The 16,849-nt window shown below is 40.9% G+C and overlaps 2 protein-coding genes across 2 annotated transcripts in view; one reads left to right on the forward strand and one right to left on the reverse strand.

Annotated features, from left to right (window-relative positions):
- Positions 1 to 1,832: 1,832 nt before the first annotated feature.
- Positions 1,833 to 9,223, forward strand: TRMT61B (tRNA methyltransferase 61B). Its single transcript, XM_042437925.1, is given in 11 exon segments — positions 1,833 to 2,247; positions 2,249 to 2,512; positions 2,514 to 2,660; positions 3,609 to 3,711; positions 5,299 to 5,357; positions 5,359 to 5,490; positions 6,594 to 6,656; positions 6,658 to 6,686; positions 7,982 to 8,205; positions 8,587 to 8,658; positions 8,832 to 9,223. Coding segments are annotated over 11 exon segments (1,500 nt in total). The 5' UTR covers positions 1,833 to 1,908; the 3' UTR covers positions 8,900 to 9,223.
- Positions 9,059 to 16,849, reverse strand: part of SPDYA (speedy/RINGO cell cycle regulator family member A) — a 22,237-nt gene continuing 14,446 nt past the window's right edge. The window contains 5 exon segments of the mRNA XM_042437940.1: positions 9,059 to 9,190; positions 12,126 to 12,270; positions 12,272 to 12,421; positions 13,223 to 13,394; positions 15,146 to 15,231. Of these exon segments, the coding sequence (XP_042293874.1) occupies positions 9,108 to 9,190; positions 12,126 to 12,270; positions 12,272 to 12,421; positions 13,223 to 13,394; positions 15,146 to 15,231 (636 nt within the window). The 3' untranslated portion in view covers positions 9,059 to 9,107.

Genomic DNA, 16,849 nt, shown 5'->3' on the forward strand with positions numbered 1-16,849 from the left:
GAACATAAGGCAGCTGTATGATGTGGCAGCTAAGAAAGCCAATGTGATTCTTGGCTGCATCAGTTTTAAGTATAGTGTCTCGATTGAGAGAATAGTGCCACTCTATTCTGCCTTGGTCAGGCCCCAGCTGGATTATTTTGTCCAGTTCTAGGCACCACAATTCACAATGTTGAGAAGCTGGAGCATGTCCAGAGGAGGGCAACTAAAATGATGAAAGGCTGGAAACCCTCAAGCCCTATGAGGAAAGACTTAGGGTGCTGGGTATGTTTAGCTTGGAGAAGAGAGGTGATACGATAACACTGTTTAAGTATTTGAAGGGATGTCATATTGAGGAGGGCGCAAGCTTGTTTTCTGCTGCTCCAGAGACTAAGACCCAGAACAATGGATGCAAGCTCCAGGAAAAGAGACTCCACCTCAACATTAGGAGGAACTTCCTGACAGTAAGGGCTGTTCGACAGTGGAACACACTCCTTCCTCGGAGTGTAGTGGAGTCTCCTTCCTTGGAGGTCTTTAAACAGAGGCTGGATGACCATCTGTCGGGTATGCTTTGACTGAGAGTTCCTGCATGGCAGAATGGGATTGGACTGGGTGGCCCTTGTGGTCTCTTCCAACTCTACGATTCTGTGACTGCTTCATTGTGTTCCACAGAAAGAAACCACAGAAAGAAATAGACATATGCGTGTGTAAAGAAATTCAGCTTGTCTTCAACCTTTGTGTAATATTTTAGGTCACAGTTGCTTTAACTAAATTACTGTCTTTCTTTAAAGGGAAATTTTTAACCTTTAAACCCACATCTTTTATGAGGAGATGCACCAAAATTCCTTTCCCTCCTATCTTTACATCTTTGCATTTATTGTGGCCTTTGTACCCATGCCAAAGAGCCCAATTGCACTTTTGGGTGGTCAACACCTGGCGCACAGAAGAGAAGTGTATCCCATTTGATGGATTCTGCCACTCTGCTCATTTTTATTATATTAAACAAATACTGTAGATAAAATAGTTTTTTAAAACTTTAGAATAAACATTTAATAACAAAATCATTTCGCTAAAATGATATAAAATTACATAAAGCATACAATATATATATATAAAGAGCAAAGTACAATTCCAACCAAACACAAAGTAAAAATCAGGGAGGGAGGCCAAGGGAGAAGAGAGAGAGAGCTAAAAAAAAAGAAAATGGGTGGAAAGCAGACGAAGGTCCAAAACACACTGCAGGAATAATCCAGTTTGAGACCGCTTTAACTGCTAGGAAATGCTAGGAATTGCAGTTTATTGTGGCACCAGAGCTCTCTGTCTCACAAAACTAGTTTCCAGAATTCCTGCCATTCAGCCAGGGCAGTTAAAGCAGTTTCAAACTGGATTATTTCTGCAGTGTGTTTTGGACTGAAGGCTGCATCTACATTGCGGAAACAATGCTGTCTGATACCGCTTTAACTGCCATGGCTCAATGCTAGGGAATCATGGGAGTTGTAGTTTGTTGTGGCACCAGAGCGCTCTCTGACAGAGAAGGCTAAATGTCTCACAAAACCATAATTCCCAGAGTTCTAGTGACAAACTGGGTGATATCTGCAATATGGATGCAGCCCTACTCTAAATAAACGAAATGAATCATGTGACTTGACAGTCCATGTGGAGAGAGAGAGCCACATGGGGCTAGAATCCAGCCACGAGGTTGTCGCAGGATATAGACGTCATCGCATGCGCGCCCTCGACCTATTTGGGAAAGTAAGTGGGAGGAGGCGGAGTAGGCGTGACTCTCCTCTGAGAAGAAGCCAGAAAGAGTAAAGAAAAAGGAGTGGGCGGGGCTTGACCGAGTGGGAGGAGAAGGAGGAGGAGTTGGCCTGACTCCTCTGACAAGAGACGAAGAAGGAGTGGGCGGGGTTTCATCAAGGAGCAGCACCGCGCATGCGCGGGTCCTCCTCACTGTGGCGCGCGCCAGGTCTCTCTTGCTGTCCGGGGAAAGGCTCAAAGGCGCGCACGTTCAGCGCTGCTAGGTTTGCACTTGCAAAGGAGGAAGGCAGAGGATCCACTAGCCAGGGCCGGCCAGGGCGAGCCAAGCCTTCCAGCCAGCCCCCGCTATGCGGTGCTGGTTGCGAAGGCAGGGCGGGCGAGGGGGGGCCCTGTCCGGCCCTGGCTAGAGGAATGCAAGCTCTAGGAATCAGGGGATTTTCTGCAAAGGAGGGCGGCCCCTCAGAAGGAGCGGGGATCATCCGGAGAAAGAGGGCTTGGGAGAGATCCCTCTCCCCCCTTGGAAAGGCTGAGCCGCATCCTTCCTGGAGATCTCCTCCTCTCCCCGGAGATCCAAGCCTTGAGGAGCACCGAGCAGAAGGTGCAGGAAGAAGATGAAGCAGCAGCAGCAGCAGAGCCCTCCTCCAAGGCAGCACCGAGGCGGGCTTTCCCTTTCCAAATAGGGGACCTGATCCTGGCTGAGGTCCGGCGAAGGCGCGGGATGGAGTTCAAGAAGTTGGGGAAGCTCAGCAGCCCAAGAGGAGCCCTGAACAGCAACTGGGGGGGCGCTGAGGCACCAGGAGATCCTGGGCAAGCTGCCAGGGCAGATCTTCCGGACCTCCACCGGCCACTCGCTCCTGGTCAGGAGGCCTGCCTTGGAAGACTATGTGATACTCATGAAGCGAGGACCCACGATCTCCTATCCAAAGGTGTGGGGCTGCTGCTGGTGGTGGTGGTTGTGTGCCTGACTCTAAGGGAAAGCTATCATGAGTTTTTTCTTGGCCTTTGTTCAGAGGAGGTTTGCCATGACCTTCCCCTGAAGCTGAGAGAGTGTGACTTGCCCAAGATCCCCACTCCATGGAATCCTAGAGTTGGAAGAGACCTCAAGAGCCATCCAGTCCAACCCCATTCTGCCATGCAGGAAATCACAATCGAAGCACTCCCAGCAGATGGCCATCCAGCCTCTGTTGAAAGTCCACTCTCCAAGGGAGTTTCTTCCACTGTCGAACAGCCCTTTCTGTCAGGACGTTCCTCCTAATGTTGAGCTGGAATCTCTTTTCCTGGAGCTTGCATCCATTGTTCTAAGTCCTGTTCTCCATCCTCAATATGACACCCATTCAAATACTTAAACAGGGCTATCATATCACCCCTTAACTGTCTCTTCTCCAGGCAGACATCCCCAGCTCCCTAAGCTGTTCCTCATAAGCAGTTTACAAAGTGTAAGCTAATTGCCCCCACAATTGGGTGCTCATTTTAGCCACCTCAGAAGGATGCAAGCCTGAGTTGAGCTTGAGCCCTTTTGCAGGTCTTGAACTCACAGCCTTATGGTTTGTGAGTGAGTGGCTGCCGTACAGGCATTTAACCACTGCGCCACTGGGGCTCTCCCTTTATAGCAGCAGTAACTCCTGGCTGAAGAAAGCGTGTGTTATTTTTTCAGTAGTCGTCTGTGCTTAGCTTTAAGGCTTTAAGCCCCATTGATTCTAGTAGATATACATCACATTGTACTTCAGCATTCAATCTGTTTGCAGACGTTATGCGTGTTTATATCACAGTTGTTCAGTTCCATCAAATTCTGTGCCTGAGTACTCAAATTAAATACTGTTTGCATGGCAGTTTACATGTGTTTTAAGTTCTGCTTTCTTCTTCAAACCCTCTAGGACATTAACACAATGCTGCTGCTAATGGACATCAGCCCAGGAGACACAGTGCTGGAAGCTGGTTCTGGGTCTGGCGGTATGAGTTTATTCCTCTCAAGAGCAGGTAAAATGCCAGACATTCAGGGAAAAGTTTATATTGAGATCAATACAGGTATACCACAGTTAACAAATGTCCAAAACACACTGCAGAAATAATCCAGTTTGCGCCTTGTTTATCTGCCCTGGCTGAATGCTAGGCAATTCTGGGAACTATAGTTTTGTAAGACATTTAGCCGCCTCTATCAGAGAGCTCTGGTGTCCAAACAAACTACAATCCCCAGGATTCCCTAGCACTGAACCAGGACAGTTAAAGCAGTCTCAAACTGGGTTATTTCTGCAGTGTTTTTTGGCCCAAAGTCAATGTGCTCCTTGGCATTACTTCTTTAACAGAAAATTTGGTACCATAGGCACAAACTACCACTAAAACAGAAGAGCAGTTCAACATGTTCCAGCAAACCTTTTATCCAAACTTAAGAGTATGCGCATGTGAAATGAAACAAGAAGGTCAGGCGAACCTTGCTTAAGTAAAATAAAACATTTTGGACTTTTTAGAGAGGACTAATTCTATCTCTGAAATTCATCCAGGGATAATTTTTTCTTTCACCAGCTTCCATTTTCCTAATTTTCATTTTGGTGGCCAAGATCTGAGCTGCTTTAACACGCTGGAGGCAACTGCCTCTTTCTTTGCCCCATTTGGGCTACAGTTAGGATCGGCTGTAGTAGAAATTTGATCTTTTCCAGATCAAGCTTTCTGTATTGCACAGTTTACTGCATACACGATCCTACCCAGCATCAAAAGTCTGTTTCTCTAGTCTTCCTTCACTATTGTCCCAGTGCCAATGCTGCTAAAAACATTTCTACCTAGTGATAAGGACGAAAAGGGGGGCTATAGGGCTTTGTAAAAAACATATTCAGAGGCTTTGTTAACTGATGTATACCTGTACTGTAGCATTCCATCTAATCAATCAGGCCACAGCTCTTTCATGCATTTTAGTCAGAACTTGGAAAAGCCATTGCATCTGGAAGATTCTGGGAGTTGTAGTCCAAGGAGTAACTTTAAGCTTTGTTTTTAGTAACATAAGAATTTGTTTGTTTAGTCCAGTATTGACTCCTCTGCCGGAGCAGAAAAAGGCATGCGTCAGTTCCCATCCTCTGCTATTTAACCCCCCTTTTTAAAAAACAAAACAAAACTGGAGACATAACTCAATCGGGTACTTCAATAAGTTCCCAACCAGGGACGTAGCTAGGATTTTAGGAAAGGGGAGGGGGGGGTCCAGACTAAGTGCCACCATTATAATGGGGCTTGGGTTCGGTGGCACAGCAGCACACCCCATTCATTTTTCTAATGGAAGGGGGGGTCCGGATCCCAAGAACCCCCCCCCCCTGGCTATGTCCCTGTCCCAACTTTTGGTTGTTATAACAACAGTTTGGGCTCCCTGGATTTTTGTAGGGTCCTGCAAGAGGTTGTGATTGAAAAGATAATAAGCATTTTCAAAAAACCTTCATGTAATGTATGATGCTAGTGCTCACAGTGGTCAACAGTGACCAAGCAGCCCTTCTAACCATTTTATTTCCTATGTCATATATTTTGCTTTTTCGTTACAAAGAGAAGGGCAGTGGTTAACCTAATTCTATTTTGTTTTGTTTTCAGTTGGGCCTCAAGGGCATGTTATAAGTTACGAAGTCAGGAGGGAACATCATACAGTGGCAAAAAAAGAACTACCAGACCTGGTGTGATGCATGGAGGATAGGGCATACTGTGGAATGGCCAGATAACGTGGATTTCATTAATGCAAACATTTTAACTGCAGCTGAGGATTTGAAAACTATAACATTTGATGCAGTATGTATTTGTAATTTTAAAAGAAAATCTGGAATTGTCACACCCTTCCCAAGGATATAAAGAAGGAGACAGAGGAGGCCCCACCACTTTTGTGGCTCTCTAAGCTCCAGCCCAAGACTTCTACAATTTTTAAGTGGGGGGAGGGACACCTCAGAAGGATCAGTCACCATTATGACAGATTTGTTAAAAACTCCTCTAACCACCAACCTCCTCTCCCTCCGAATGCATTGACAAAATCCAGAAGCTGGAACTGGAAGCGAGTTCCAGTTTTGATTTTCAGCTAAAAATGTAGCAGTGTGGCCTGCCACAGGTATATAGGGATGAAAATTGGCTCCTGCTGCAGTTATCTACTTAAACCCAGAAGAGAAGGTATTTCCTTTTCAAGCTAGAAATACAAAATACTGAGTATTTGTTTTCTAAACTTCTGTAAAGGCTTTGCTTAGACAATTATTTTTTTAATTGTTTAATTATTAGCACGGTTTACCTTGACTTTTATTCCTGACTAGGATCTCTTAATAACTCTGTTTTCCTTTTTAATATATTCCACTCTGGCTAATATCCATTGTGTAAGATTCACAATGCTGACAGCACCCTACTACTGACAGATGAAGCTGACCTCATATAACATCCAGTCCATATTCAGTGCAAAGGATCACTTCTTGGACTACTTAACTGATCAGTTTTGAAAGAAAGATTCAAAATACATTCCATCATTTTTTCATGGCAGTCTGCCCTGTGCTACAGCCCTGTCAATGTAGTTAAGACACATAAACAGAAGTAATGAGAGAATGACTTCTGAACACTCAGAATGTCAATTTTTGGGCCTGAATACCTTCCCTGAAGGACATTATGATTTGTGATCTTGATGACATATTATTATTATTATTATTATTATTTATAGTATTTATACCCCGTTCTTCAGCCAAAAGGCTATCAGAGCAGCTTACATTTTTAAAATTAGACATTTCTTCAGGCTTACAATCTAAAAAAAACTTTGATGTGTTTCATTTAAAAATATATGCAGTGGGACTAGAGTGTAAATGGTTAAAATAAATAACTTATATTCTCCTTCGATGTTTGCTAAAATATGTTTTCTTTTCTAGATAGCTTTGGATATGGTACTCCCCCAGAATGTTTTGCCTACAGTTATACCACATCTTAAACAGGGGGGGCATTTGTGCAATATATCTAGCAAAGTAAGTTCAAGTTAACAACTTTGTGTTCAAGTCATCATTAGTAACTTTTCTCGCTGTGCATTTTGTGTATAAATAATTACTATAACATGTTTTCCATGGTATCAAAGCTAGGAGCTGTGGTTGATCAATGTTTACAAACCAGGATATCAAATCATAAAGAGATCCTAGTTTGTAAGCAGCATTTCAACCACAGTACAGTGGTACCCCGGGTTACGAATTTAATTCGTTCCGCCGCCGCGTTCGTAACCCGAAAAGCTTTCGCAAGCCGAAAAGCCATAGGCGCTAATAGCGAAAGCCGCAATTTCGTGCGAAAAAGCGCCGAAAAGCACCAAAATTTTTTTCGTAACCCGGAATAACCTTCGTAACCCGGAAATTTCGTAAGGCGGCGCATTCGTATCCCGGGGTACCACTGTATCTTATTCAAAGATGGATATACAAGGGGAGCAACAAGGGTGGTACATAACACTTGTGCTTGACCTGATATACCAAGGTTTATTATACAGTGCGCCCACGTCATACGTGGGTGTACTTTACATGGCTTTCAGCATACGCTGAAAGGCGCACAGGGAGAAGGGGCATTGCGTCCCATAGGGACTAATGGGGTGTGCGCCCATGGCACGCGTGCACTGCCATGCCGCCACATGCGCGAGCTCCATTCATTTAAATGGGGCTCGAGCATTTGCGGAATTTGCTTTACGTGGAGGAGTCCAGAATGGATCCCCCGCATAAAGCAAGGGTGCACTGTACCTAGATTGTTAACATATGAAATGGTTTTGTAATAAATTTGGGGGCTTGGCTTAGTTTTTTTAAAACATTGTTAAACACACTGCCTTTCTCTTTAAGTTTAGAACTCTTTTGTGCAGTTCAAGACTTAAGGAGAAAGGCAGTGTGTAAATGTTTTTTTTTAATAATATTATTTAAACAAGGCCAATTAGTTATGCCATCAGTCTTTTTACTTCCTAATAGATGACCTGGGAGGGTTATTATGACTGTTTTCACAGCTTTGTTAACTAATCATATTTTATAGTGTGCGCTCTTTGGCTGAATTAACATTTGTATTTCAGGCAAGAGAGCTATTTTAATCCATTTGGGTGCTGGGCCAGCTAGAGTAAAATTTGGACATACTATTTCATTTTGTTTAAAGAGATATGACTGCAATCCTGTGTGCATTTATATAAACTAAATGCAGTGGGACTAACAGGTCATATTATTGGGCTGCTGATCAAACTATTACACTTTTAGCATATATGTGTAATATTTACTGGCAATCCATATAACTTTCATTCTTCTGCAAGCATCACCCAGGTTGTTGATCTGTTAGAAGCAATCCGAACCAGCAAGTTAACACTTTTTTGTGAAAGGATAATGGAAGTGACACACAGAGATTGGTTAGTACTTCCAACCACGTGGAAAAATGGTGACATTTTCCAGAATGGAGAATCCAAGCAAGATTTTGACAATGAATCAGATGGCCATTGTGGAAATGATGAAACCTCTGAAGAAGAAAGAGAGCATGATGGTAGGAAGTGCATTATAATGAGATTTTGTTTTGTTATTGCAACAACACTATTGCAGTCCCATGTGTTTTGTTACGGGGAAGTGACCCTTAATATAAAATACAAACCCTCTGACCACTAGCAGTGTGGTGGTGGATTTGTAAGTTGCACACCACAATGGTCTACAAGATCCTGGTGTTTGCTGCTATTGTTGCTGAGGGGTAAGATGTGTAAGAGCACAAATATTCCCCCCTGAATGAGGAGAACAGAGAGAGTGATAAAGATACCCAGAGATGAAGAGGATCAGCCAATGAAGTTCAAGAATGTCCCAGGAAGAAAAAACTATGTAAATTAAACATTGGAATTAAGGTTTTTGACAACTGTATATTTTCATTTTATTTCAGAGGCATTTGTTTCTGACAGTGCAAAACCACCTTACATTGCTAGACCTTACCCCTGGCAAATTGGTCACTCAGGTAAATATGGCACAGCAAATATTTTATAAGGTATTCATTACTACTGCTTTGCTTTTTAGCATTCTTGTTACTTTTTCAAACAGTGAAATGTATAACAAATAAAAACTTATACCACAAGCCTACTTATTTACTTCTGTTACTAATACTGATGTCTTTTTTTCCTCCCAAACCAGCATTTCTTGTCAAACTGCGGAAGTTTAACCCAGCGTATTCAGACACTGTTCCAAACATTACATGCTAATTTGAAGAGTGCATTTCAGTAAATAAAACTGTAATTATTTGCTGCCTATTCAGTTTGGGAAATCCCAGTTTTTTATTTATATTGACTATATTTTTGATACTGTACGTTTAAACAAAATATATAATTAAAATAATCTTAAGACAACAAATACTTTGAAATATAGCTTGCATTTCCCAGTAATTTCCTAACTTGTTGGCTGAAGAGTTTTCTATTCTTCATTTCCAGTAAACCAGTCCATGGATTTATCTTTATTTGTGTAGATATTCTTTCCTTTGTTTGGCTTGTTACAGTCTGTGAAAAAATAGAGAAGTTCACACACTGAAAGGACTTTATATTGCTTTTGTTTTGTGTAATCTGCTGTGGGTATGTAATCCAAGGCAGGTTACATTTATGGGAGCAAAGGAAAAAACATTGTGCCCTGGGTATCTACTGCAGTTCGGTCGCAGGACTCCCCACCCCCATGAATATCAAAATCTGTGGATTCTCAAGTCCATTAAGCACAATGGCATAGTAAAAAATATCCCTTATATAAGATGGCAAAATCAAGGTTTGTTTATTGGAATTTATATATTTTTAAAAATATTTTCAAGCCATGGATGCTTGAATCCATGGATAAAGAATCTGTGGAAATAGAGGAACAGCTAGTTTTAGGATGCAAAATTCTATTTTCCAATTAGTAACAAAGGCTTTAAAGGAATTTGTTGATGGATTGTTACACTTTCACAGGGATCCATCTGTTCTTCCTAATTGTTTTCCATAACTTCTTTGATGGAGTTCCCCATATGCAATCACTGCAAGAGCCAGATGCTGTTTCACTATCAGGTGCTTGGTTCTCTCATCATTTGAGAATACAGTGGGCTCTTCTAATTCACCATCTGCAGATTTGAGTTTCCATGGACAACAAGCCCCATTGTTTTAAATTGACACATGTGCATGTGGCCATAGGAAAGAACAGGACTTGAGGCCTCGAGTTTTTTTGCTGTTGGGGGGGGGGGGGGGGTGGGGGTGGTGTCAAGAACGGATCGCCCACAAATAAGAAGTGACAACTATAACATAGGGCTGACTGTGGAGTCTTTCCTCTCATTGTGCTTTTAGAATTCCATCCAGCAGGTGTCACCCTACTTTCTGGTTGGTGCTAGAAGCATGTACATATGAAGTGCATTTTCCAAACCAAGCATGCAAGCACAAGCAAAGGCTGGAAATCCATACGTTTCTGGGCTTTCAGTGTGTTCGATGAAAGAAATGAAGCTTGATCGCATATGCACATTTGAAAAGTGCACATAGACTTATAATTTTTAAAAATGTATAGCATCCATTAATATATCTTTTTTAAAAACTATAAAAATACAAATGCTTTTCTGTGTTTTTTTAAGCATTGAATGAGTGGAGTTAGGAAAAGGATGAAGTCTACAGACTAGAGAGCGATGTAGTGTTTCATTTTTTGTGGGGTTTTCGAGCTATGTGGCCATGTTCTAAAATACGTAGTGTTTAGTCTGCTGAAGTGGTATATGGGAGATTCATGTGCTAATCACATCGGATGACTTTAGGCCAGTCATTTTCCCTGTATCAGCCAGACTTATTGCACAGTTGGTTGTGAAGGAAGAGGAGAATCATATGCATTACCTTGAACACCTTGGAGGAAAGGTGGAGCATAAATGTGGTAAATAAACAGAATTGACAGATCTGTAGTATCAGAATTAATGGAGACTATTTGCACACATTAACTTCTTCAAGTTGACTTTCTGGATTTGTTTTTTTTAAATACATGCAGTTTACAAGATTGTATCAGTATGCACCCAAATAAATTTGATGTAATTTGCTAAAATGTTGGGTTAGGTGGGACTGTGAATAGGTCATAGAACAGATAGGATTAGATTTGTTCTCAGTTCTGTTTTAGCTGTGTTATCAAAAATTAATATAGATCAACTGAATGAATGCAGTTATGTATACTCATAGTTTAAAACAAAAAATACTTCATAACAGAAAAGGAGAGGAGGACATGACAGTCTTCTAACAGGAACATACTGTCCTGAGAATAACCAGCAATGCAAAAAGTGACACCAAAGGACAAACTGAACTGGGTGGTTTCTTCTCACTGTTGTTGTGTGCCTTCAAGTCATTTCTGACTTACTGTGACCCTATCACAGGTTTTTTCTTGGCAGGAGTTGTTCAGAGGGAGTTTGCCCTTGCCTTCTGAGACACAGAGAGTGACTTGAACCCAGTGGGGTTCCAATTTCCCACAGCCGAGCAGGGATTCAAACTCTGGTCTCCACATGTCCAGTGCTTAAACCACTCCACAGAGCTGCCTCTGACCACTAGTTTTAGGGTACCAGAACTCAAACCTCTGGAAAAGTTACAAGCTTGCTGGGTCACTCTGGGTATTATAGATAAAAAAAACAACAACAACCCCTCTATATGTTTTTTAATCTGTTGTGAGTCGCTCTTAGTCCTGAATTGGGGGAAAGGCACTATGCAAATAAATGAAATAATAGCCCACCTCCTAAATAACTTCTGTTTTGCAAAAGTCTTAATGGGCAGTCAAGAAATCAGAAGAAAACTAGGTCTTGGAAAGCAGCTATGAAGAAACTAGACAAGATCCTGAAGTGTAAAAATATGGCAACCCTAAGGCTGCCATATAACACTCTTCTGGGGCTAAAAAACCCACCCAGTGCGTTTTCATGGCCAAGCGGGGATTTGAACCCTGGTCTCTAGATTCAACACAAACCTGTACACCATGGTGTCTCTCTTCTCACAGCTATCCACAACATATCATATACAAAACTGTAGTCTTAAGAAAGCTAAAGAGATATCACATTAAAAGATTTATCCCAAGTACAAAAGGTGGGCATTATGATGATGCAGTGTCTCTGGAAGCAGTAGTGATTCACCATGATCCAGCTTTGACTTTTCCAAAGAGAAACAGTTTTGCTTACTCGTCTGTTCCTGGACTAGAAATCACATGTGTAAGCAAACACTATTATGCATTTGCCTTTCCCAGCCCAATCCATCATCTAGGGCTGTGCCTTTTTAGTCCCTTTACAAATAAATGGAATTTTACCATCAGCTTTTTTTTTTTTTGGAGTAGAAAGGCCAGATGCAGTCATTCCTCATGACTACTGCACTTTGCTAAATACCATCTGGGGGAAATGGTTTCTGGAAGGGGTTACTAATAAAAGTATACATTCTGTATGCAAAAGTGGAATTTAGAATGCACAAGACACCATACCTTGAAGATGACAGTGAGGAGGTGGCTCAAGAAGGATTTTATCAGTTGGAAGAGAGTCTTGCATTCCCTGAGGTATGTGTTGCTCCATCATTTCCAGAGTACCATTTGAAGAAGAGGAAGACAATCCCAACCTTATAGATCTTGGGTTTTTTTCCACAAAGAAAACAGTCTGCCGGTGTGGCATTAGGTCCTTGAGGCAGCTGTACTCCATTATGACGGTTGTTTCTTGTAGCTCCGCTATGATGGATTGAGCGTTCCCGCTGCCATATGTAATGTGTTGAGGCAATAGCCATTACCTACATTAGAGAATGTTAGTTCTGAAACGGAGCTATATTAAAACAGACCACAAGCAAAAACTGCATGCATATCATCAAGGCTAACAGCTTAATTGCCAAGAAAATGCTTACCAAGAAGAAAAAAGCTCTGATGTCAAAACTAGATTGGTATTTATTGTAATTTTCAATGTGCTGCAAAAAACCCATTTTCTAACTAATGGGATAAATTTTTACAACAAAAATGTATTTTTTACTTTATTAGCACAACTGGTTCATTCACTGGGATGGACAACTGTAGAAGACTAGGGAGCCTTAGAAGGCACATGAGCCTGACCAAAAAAAATCAGTTTTGGCCCCAAACAACTTCTATGGTACATTGGGGGGGGGGTGCTTGTGGGCCTTCATGGGCTCTAGAGAGACTTTTGGGACACTTTAAGGCAAAACAGTTTTAAAAATAAAATTTCTGGGGCAACCTAGGGGAATATGTGGAATATGAGGAAATGCCCTCTGCACGGTATTAAAGATCATTTTGAGGCATTTTGGAACAGAAAAACATTTTACCCCTAAGGGGCCTGGAGTCCCCCCTCCAAAAAAAAAAAATGCTGGGGGCTGCATTCATCCTGTGACCCACACTTTGCCCACTCCTGCATTGCAGAAATGGCTATGGTGGATTTCTCACAGTAAACCTTTCAGCAATTGACATTCACCATGACTTTGTGAATGTTTAATGTTTGCAGAAAGTATTTCACTGCTTCATTTCAAAACAAGAAGCTTTTAATGCATTGCTTTCCTTAATACACACATAAAACAGCCCCCCCTTACCTCTTCACAACAGCGTCTGCTCACAATAGCCCTGTAGTCCATCTTGCTCCAGAGTTCATCCCTTAGAACTAAGAAATTTGGGAAGAGCTTCCGCCAGGTTTTTCCTAAAGCCCATGGAAAAATCTCATATTTTGACTCTTCATCATCTTCTTCAACTGTATTTGCCAGATACCTACAAGGATGTGCACTGTAACTCACACCTGGCTTCATGTCAGATTGAGATCACTGTAAGTATGTTTACCTGTTTATCCTAACCTAACCCAAAGGCAACAGAAACCCAGAATTTCAGACAAGAGATTTCCACTTCAAACTTTACTTTTAAAGGAATCAAGTTTTTAGCTCTTGCAGGCTTCAAAGTGTTTGAACAATGTTTATGAAAGATTAGAAACCAGAGTCCTGCCTGAATATTCAGCTGGTTGGGATTCTTAGGTTTCCTCATAACTAGCAGAGAGAATGCAGCATTTTTACAGATCATATTTACTTGGCAATTGATTTTCAATTACTTTGGTGCAGATTTTGGTGTATTTTTTCTAAGCACACAGTACAGTGATATTCATAAAAACATCAAATTCTGGAACACATTAAAAGACATCAGATTCTGAGCATTTAGGAAAGTGTGACAGGACATTACACTTTCAGGACATTAACTGCATGCTATGCCAACTATTTATATAAATAATATATTACATGGTCATAGTTTGGATTGTGCATTCAAATGTATTGGGCCCAGACTATGAAAAACACTAGTCTCAACATCTGAAAGCACTTTGGAAAATGTCCTGTGGGGTGGGTTTGTTTGTTTTACCTTTCTAGACTTGTTACATTTTTGTAAACTTGTTTTCTAGCTTTGCGTACTGGTAAATATTAGGGAGAGTGCTTGGTGTGACAGTCCTACCACAGAAAACATGGACACAGAATTAAGTTCTACAACCAGCATACAGAGGAAGTCCTGTCTCTATTTAATATCCACCTCTGCTCCAATTCACTTTGCACCTTCTGTGAATTTGTTGCAAAATGGATGGAACACAACTTTGTGTTCATAACAAACCTAAGCTTTGTACCTATTTGTTTGAAAATCAATAAATATCGTCCCTTAATCCTACGAAAAGGTCTACAGCTAGAGACACTTTGTTAGTTTTTCTATTATAATCAAGGAGGAAACCATCTGGGGCTGTGAAAAATAAAGTGAGGCACCACCTTGGACCTGAGATAAAGAATCATGTTTATCCAAGCTGACTACAACAACCCACTGTCCAAGTCAATGAGCCAAGCAAGCCATGCAGACATTTTATCTTATTAAAGGTAAAACTATTAATTTAAAACAGAACTTCAAGAAGAAACTGAATTTTGCTAAAACTTCACTAGAGCTCTCATTAATCCCCCCCCCCACACACACACACACACATACAATACAGCAGTTTCTGAACAGGTTTGAACAGCTTGAATGCTGTATATTTCTGTCCTGACATCAAATTTCAGTTTATGTTATCTACCTTTTCTTTCAGATATTAAGTAATATTTTAACTAAGTCTGCAAAAATCAATTATAGGTTCACTGTAAATACTGATAAGATAAATACTGTAAATACTGATAACAAGCTGGGATCAAAACATTGGTTTAAATGCAATACATAGCACTTTACATTAGTCCTGAGCAGAGAAGACCCAATAAATCAGTAAGAATTTTGTGAATCAACACTTAATATATATTCTGTTGATTTAATGAGCCGATTCTACTTTTAGCCAACCTTAGCCAATACTGTACTTCCATATTTGTACAGGCAAATCAGTCTGCAAAGCTGAACGAAGCCCCCCATGCTAATAATTTCTTAAATGGAGCAGATATTTTTCCTGTCAGCTGCTATCAAATAATGAAACTTTGTCTCTTACATTGTAATCATGGCAGTAATCAAAGAGTACTTACAGAGCAACAAAGAAATTGAGCCTGGTATGTTCGTTTATACTGTAGCCGGCTCTCTTGAAATAAACAAAAGTCATTGCCAAAAGGTACTGTTGGAAAAGGTAAAATATTTATGCCCTTGTTTTCTATTATTATTTTTCTTAAGGTCACAAAACATGGTGGTATCAACTGAAAAAGTGCATAGAGTACCTTATTTATATTAATATTATATTAGTCAGGCCGGACTTAAACCAAGGTGGCAACTACAACCCTCTAGATGCCTACAGTTTGTATCAGGCACAACCAATGTAGGGGTGAAATCTAAAAACCTGTAGGGTCACAGTGAGTCACCTCTGGGCTAAAAGTGTATTTTAACCAATATATTGACTTGTCTTCTTGTACTTAAAAGGGATCATGAGTCTAACAGCCAAAAGAAAATATCTGGAGCTAAGGTATGTGAAAGACTTATTAGCAATGAGATACAGTACAGGAGTCATTTATTGACAGGAACATTTGGAAACCCTTTCAACTATAACATGCACCCCCAAGGTAGTAATACAAACTAAGATGCTAAAAACAAACATACACAATAAAACAGGAACAAGAGAGCAAAAAATCAAAAACATCCCTCACTCCATAACTTCAAGAGCACTGAAGATTCACAAATTGAAGCCCATTGAAGGTCACAGTTTTTGGTGGGTTTTTTGAGCTATGTGGCTGTGTTCTAGAAGAGTTTTTTCCTAACCTTTTGCCAGTATCTGTGGCTGGCATTCTCTGAAAATGCCATATTCTAGAATATGGCCACATAGCCCCCCCCCCAAAAAAAAAAACCCACAAAAAACTATGGATGCTGGCCATGAAAGCCTTCAACTTAACAAGAATATTTTTTACTTTCTACGACTAAAGAGCCAGGGCTAGTCTCAAATCCAAAAGTGTACTTTTAAGTCCAAGTTCAGCAGAAACACACCTTTCCTCATCTTGCCCTGCAGCCCTTCATGGCACTAAAACCCACCAGAGCCAGCACTGAGGGTGCACAAGGGGCTGTGGGAGGGGAGAGACAGTGGAATGTAATGGAAGTATACCACTGGATTTGGGCCACAGCCTCTTTTGGAAGTGATTTTAAAGCTGAACTATTTTCTGATCAACGTAGCCTCTCTTGGTAATGGGACATACAAAAGAGCCTCTGAAGACGATCATAATATATAGATAATTTCATATGGGAGGAGGCAGCCTTTCATATATCTGGACCCCAAGCTATTTACGGATTTATAGTTTAATAGTAGCATCTTGAACTGGGCCCATAAACAACCCAGAAACCAGTGCATGAATGGAGTCAGTCATCTCTCAAAAATGTTTTCTGCTAAGCTTGAAATAGGCTATCAGAGTTTTAACCGCCAAATTTGACAACATACATTTGAAAAAAAAAGTTGTAAAGCAGATGTGGGAATAAGGTAGCAGCTGTGGATCTACTGATGGCTCTTATCATTATGGGCATCAACCAGTTTTTGACTCTTGCAACAAAATATCTTCCCCTAATTTTTCCCATTGAAAGGAGGAGAGCTTGGGATAATCAGGCACTAACTAATGTTTGTGTGAAAGGGGCAAAGATTCACTGTACTCCAAGCACATTTCTTGTTGCAATAATTCTAAATGTAGGTCTTTTGCACCAGACTCTGGTTGGTGGCTCTTGGAAAACACTCATTATATTATTGCACTACACTCTTAAAA

This window comes from Sceloporus undulatus, chromosome 1, assembly GCF_019175285.1.
Source record: "Sceloporus undulatus isolate JIND9_A2432 ecotype Alabama chromosome 1, SceUnd_v1.1, whole genome shotgun sequence".
NCBI lineage: Eukaryota > Metazoa > Chordata > Lepidosauria > Squamata > Phrynosomatidae > Sceloporus > Sceloporus undulatus.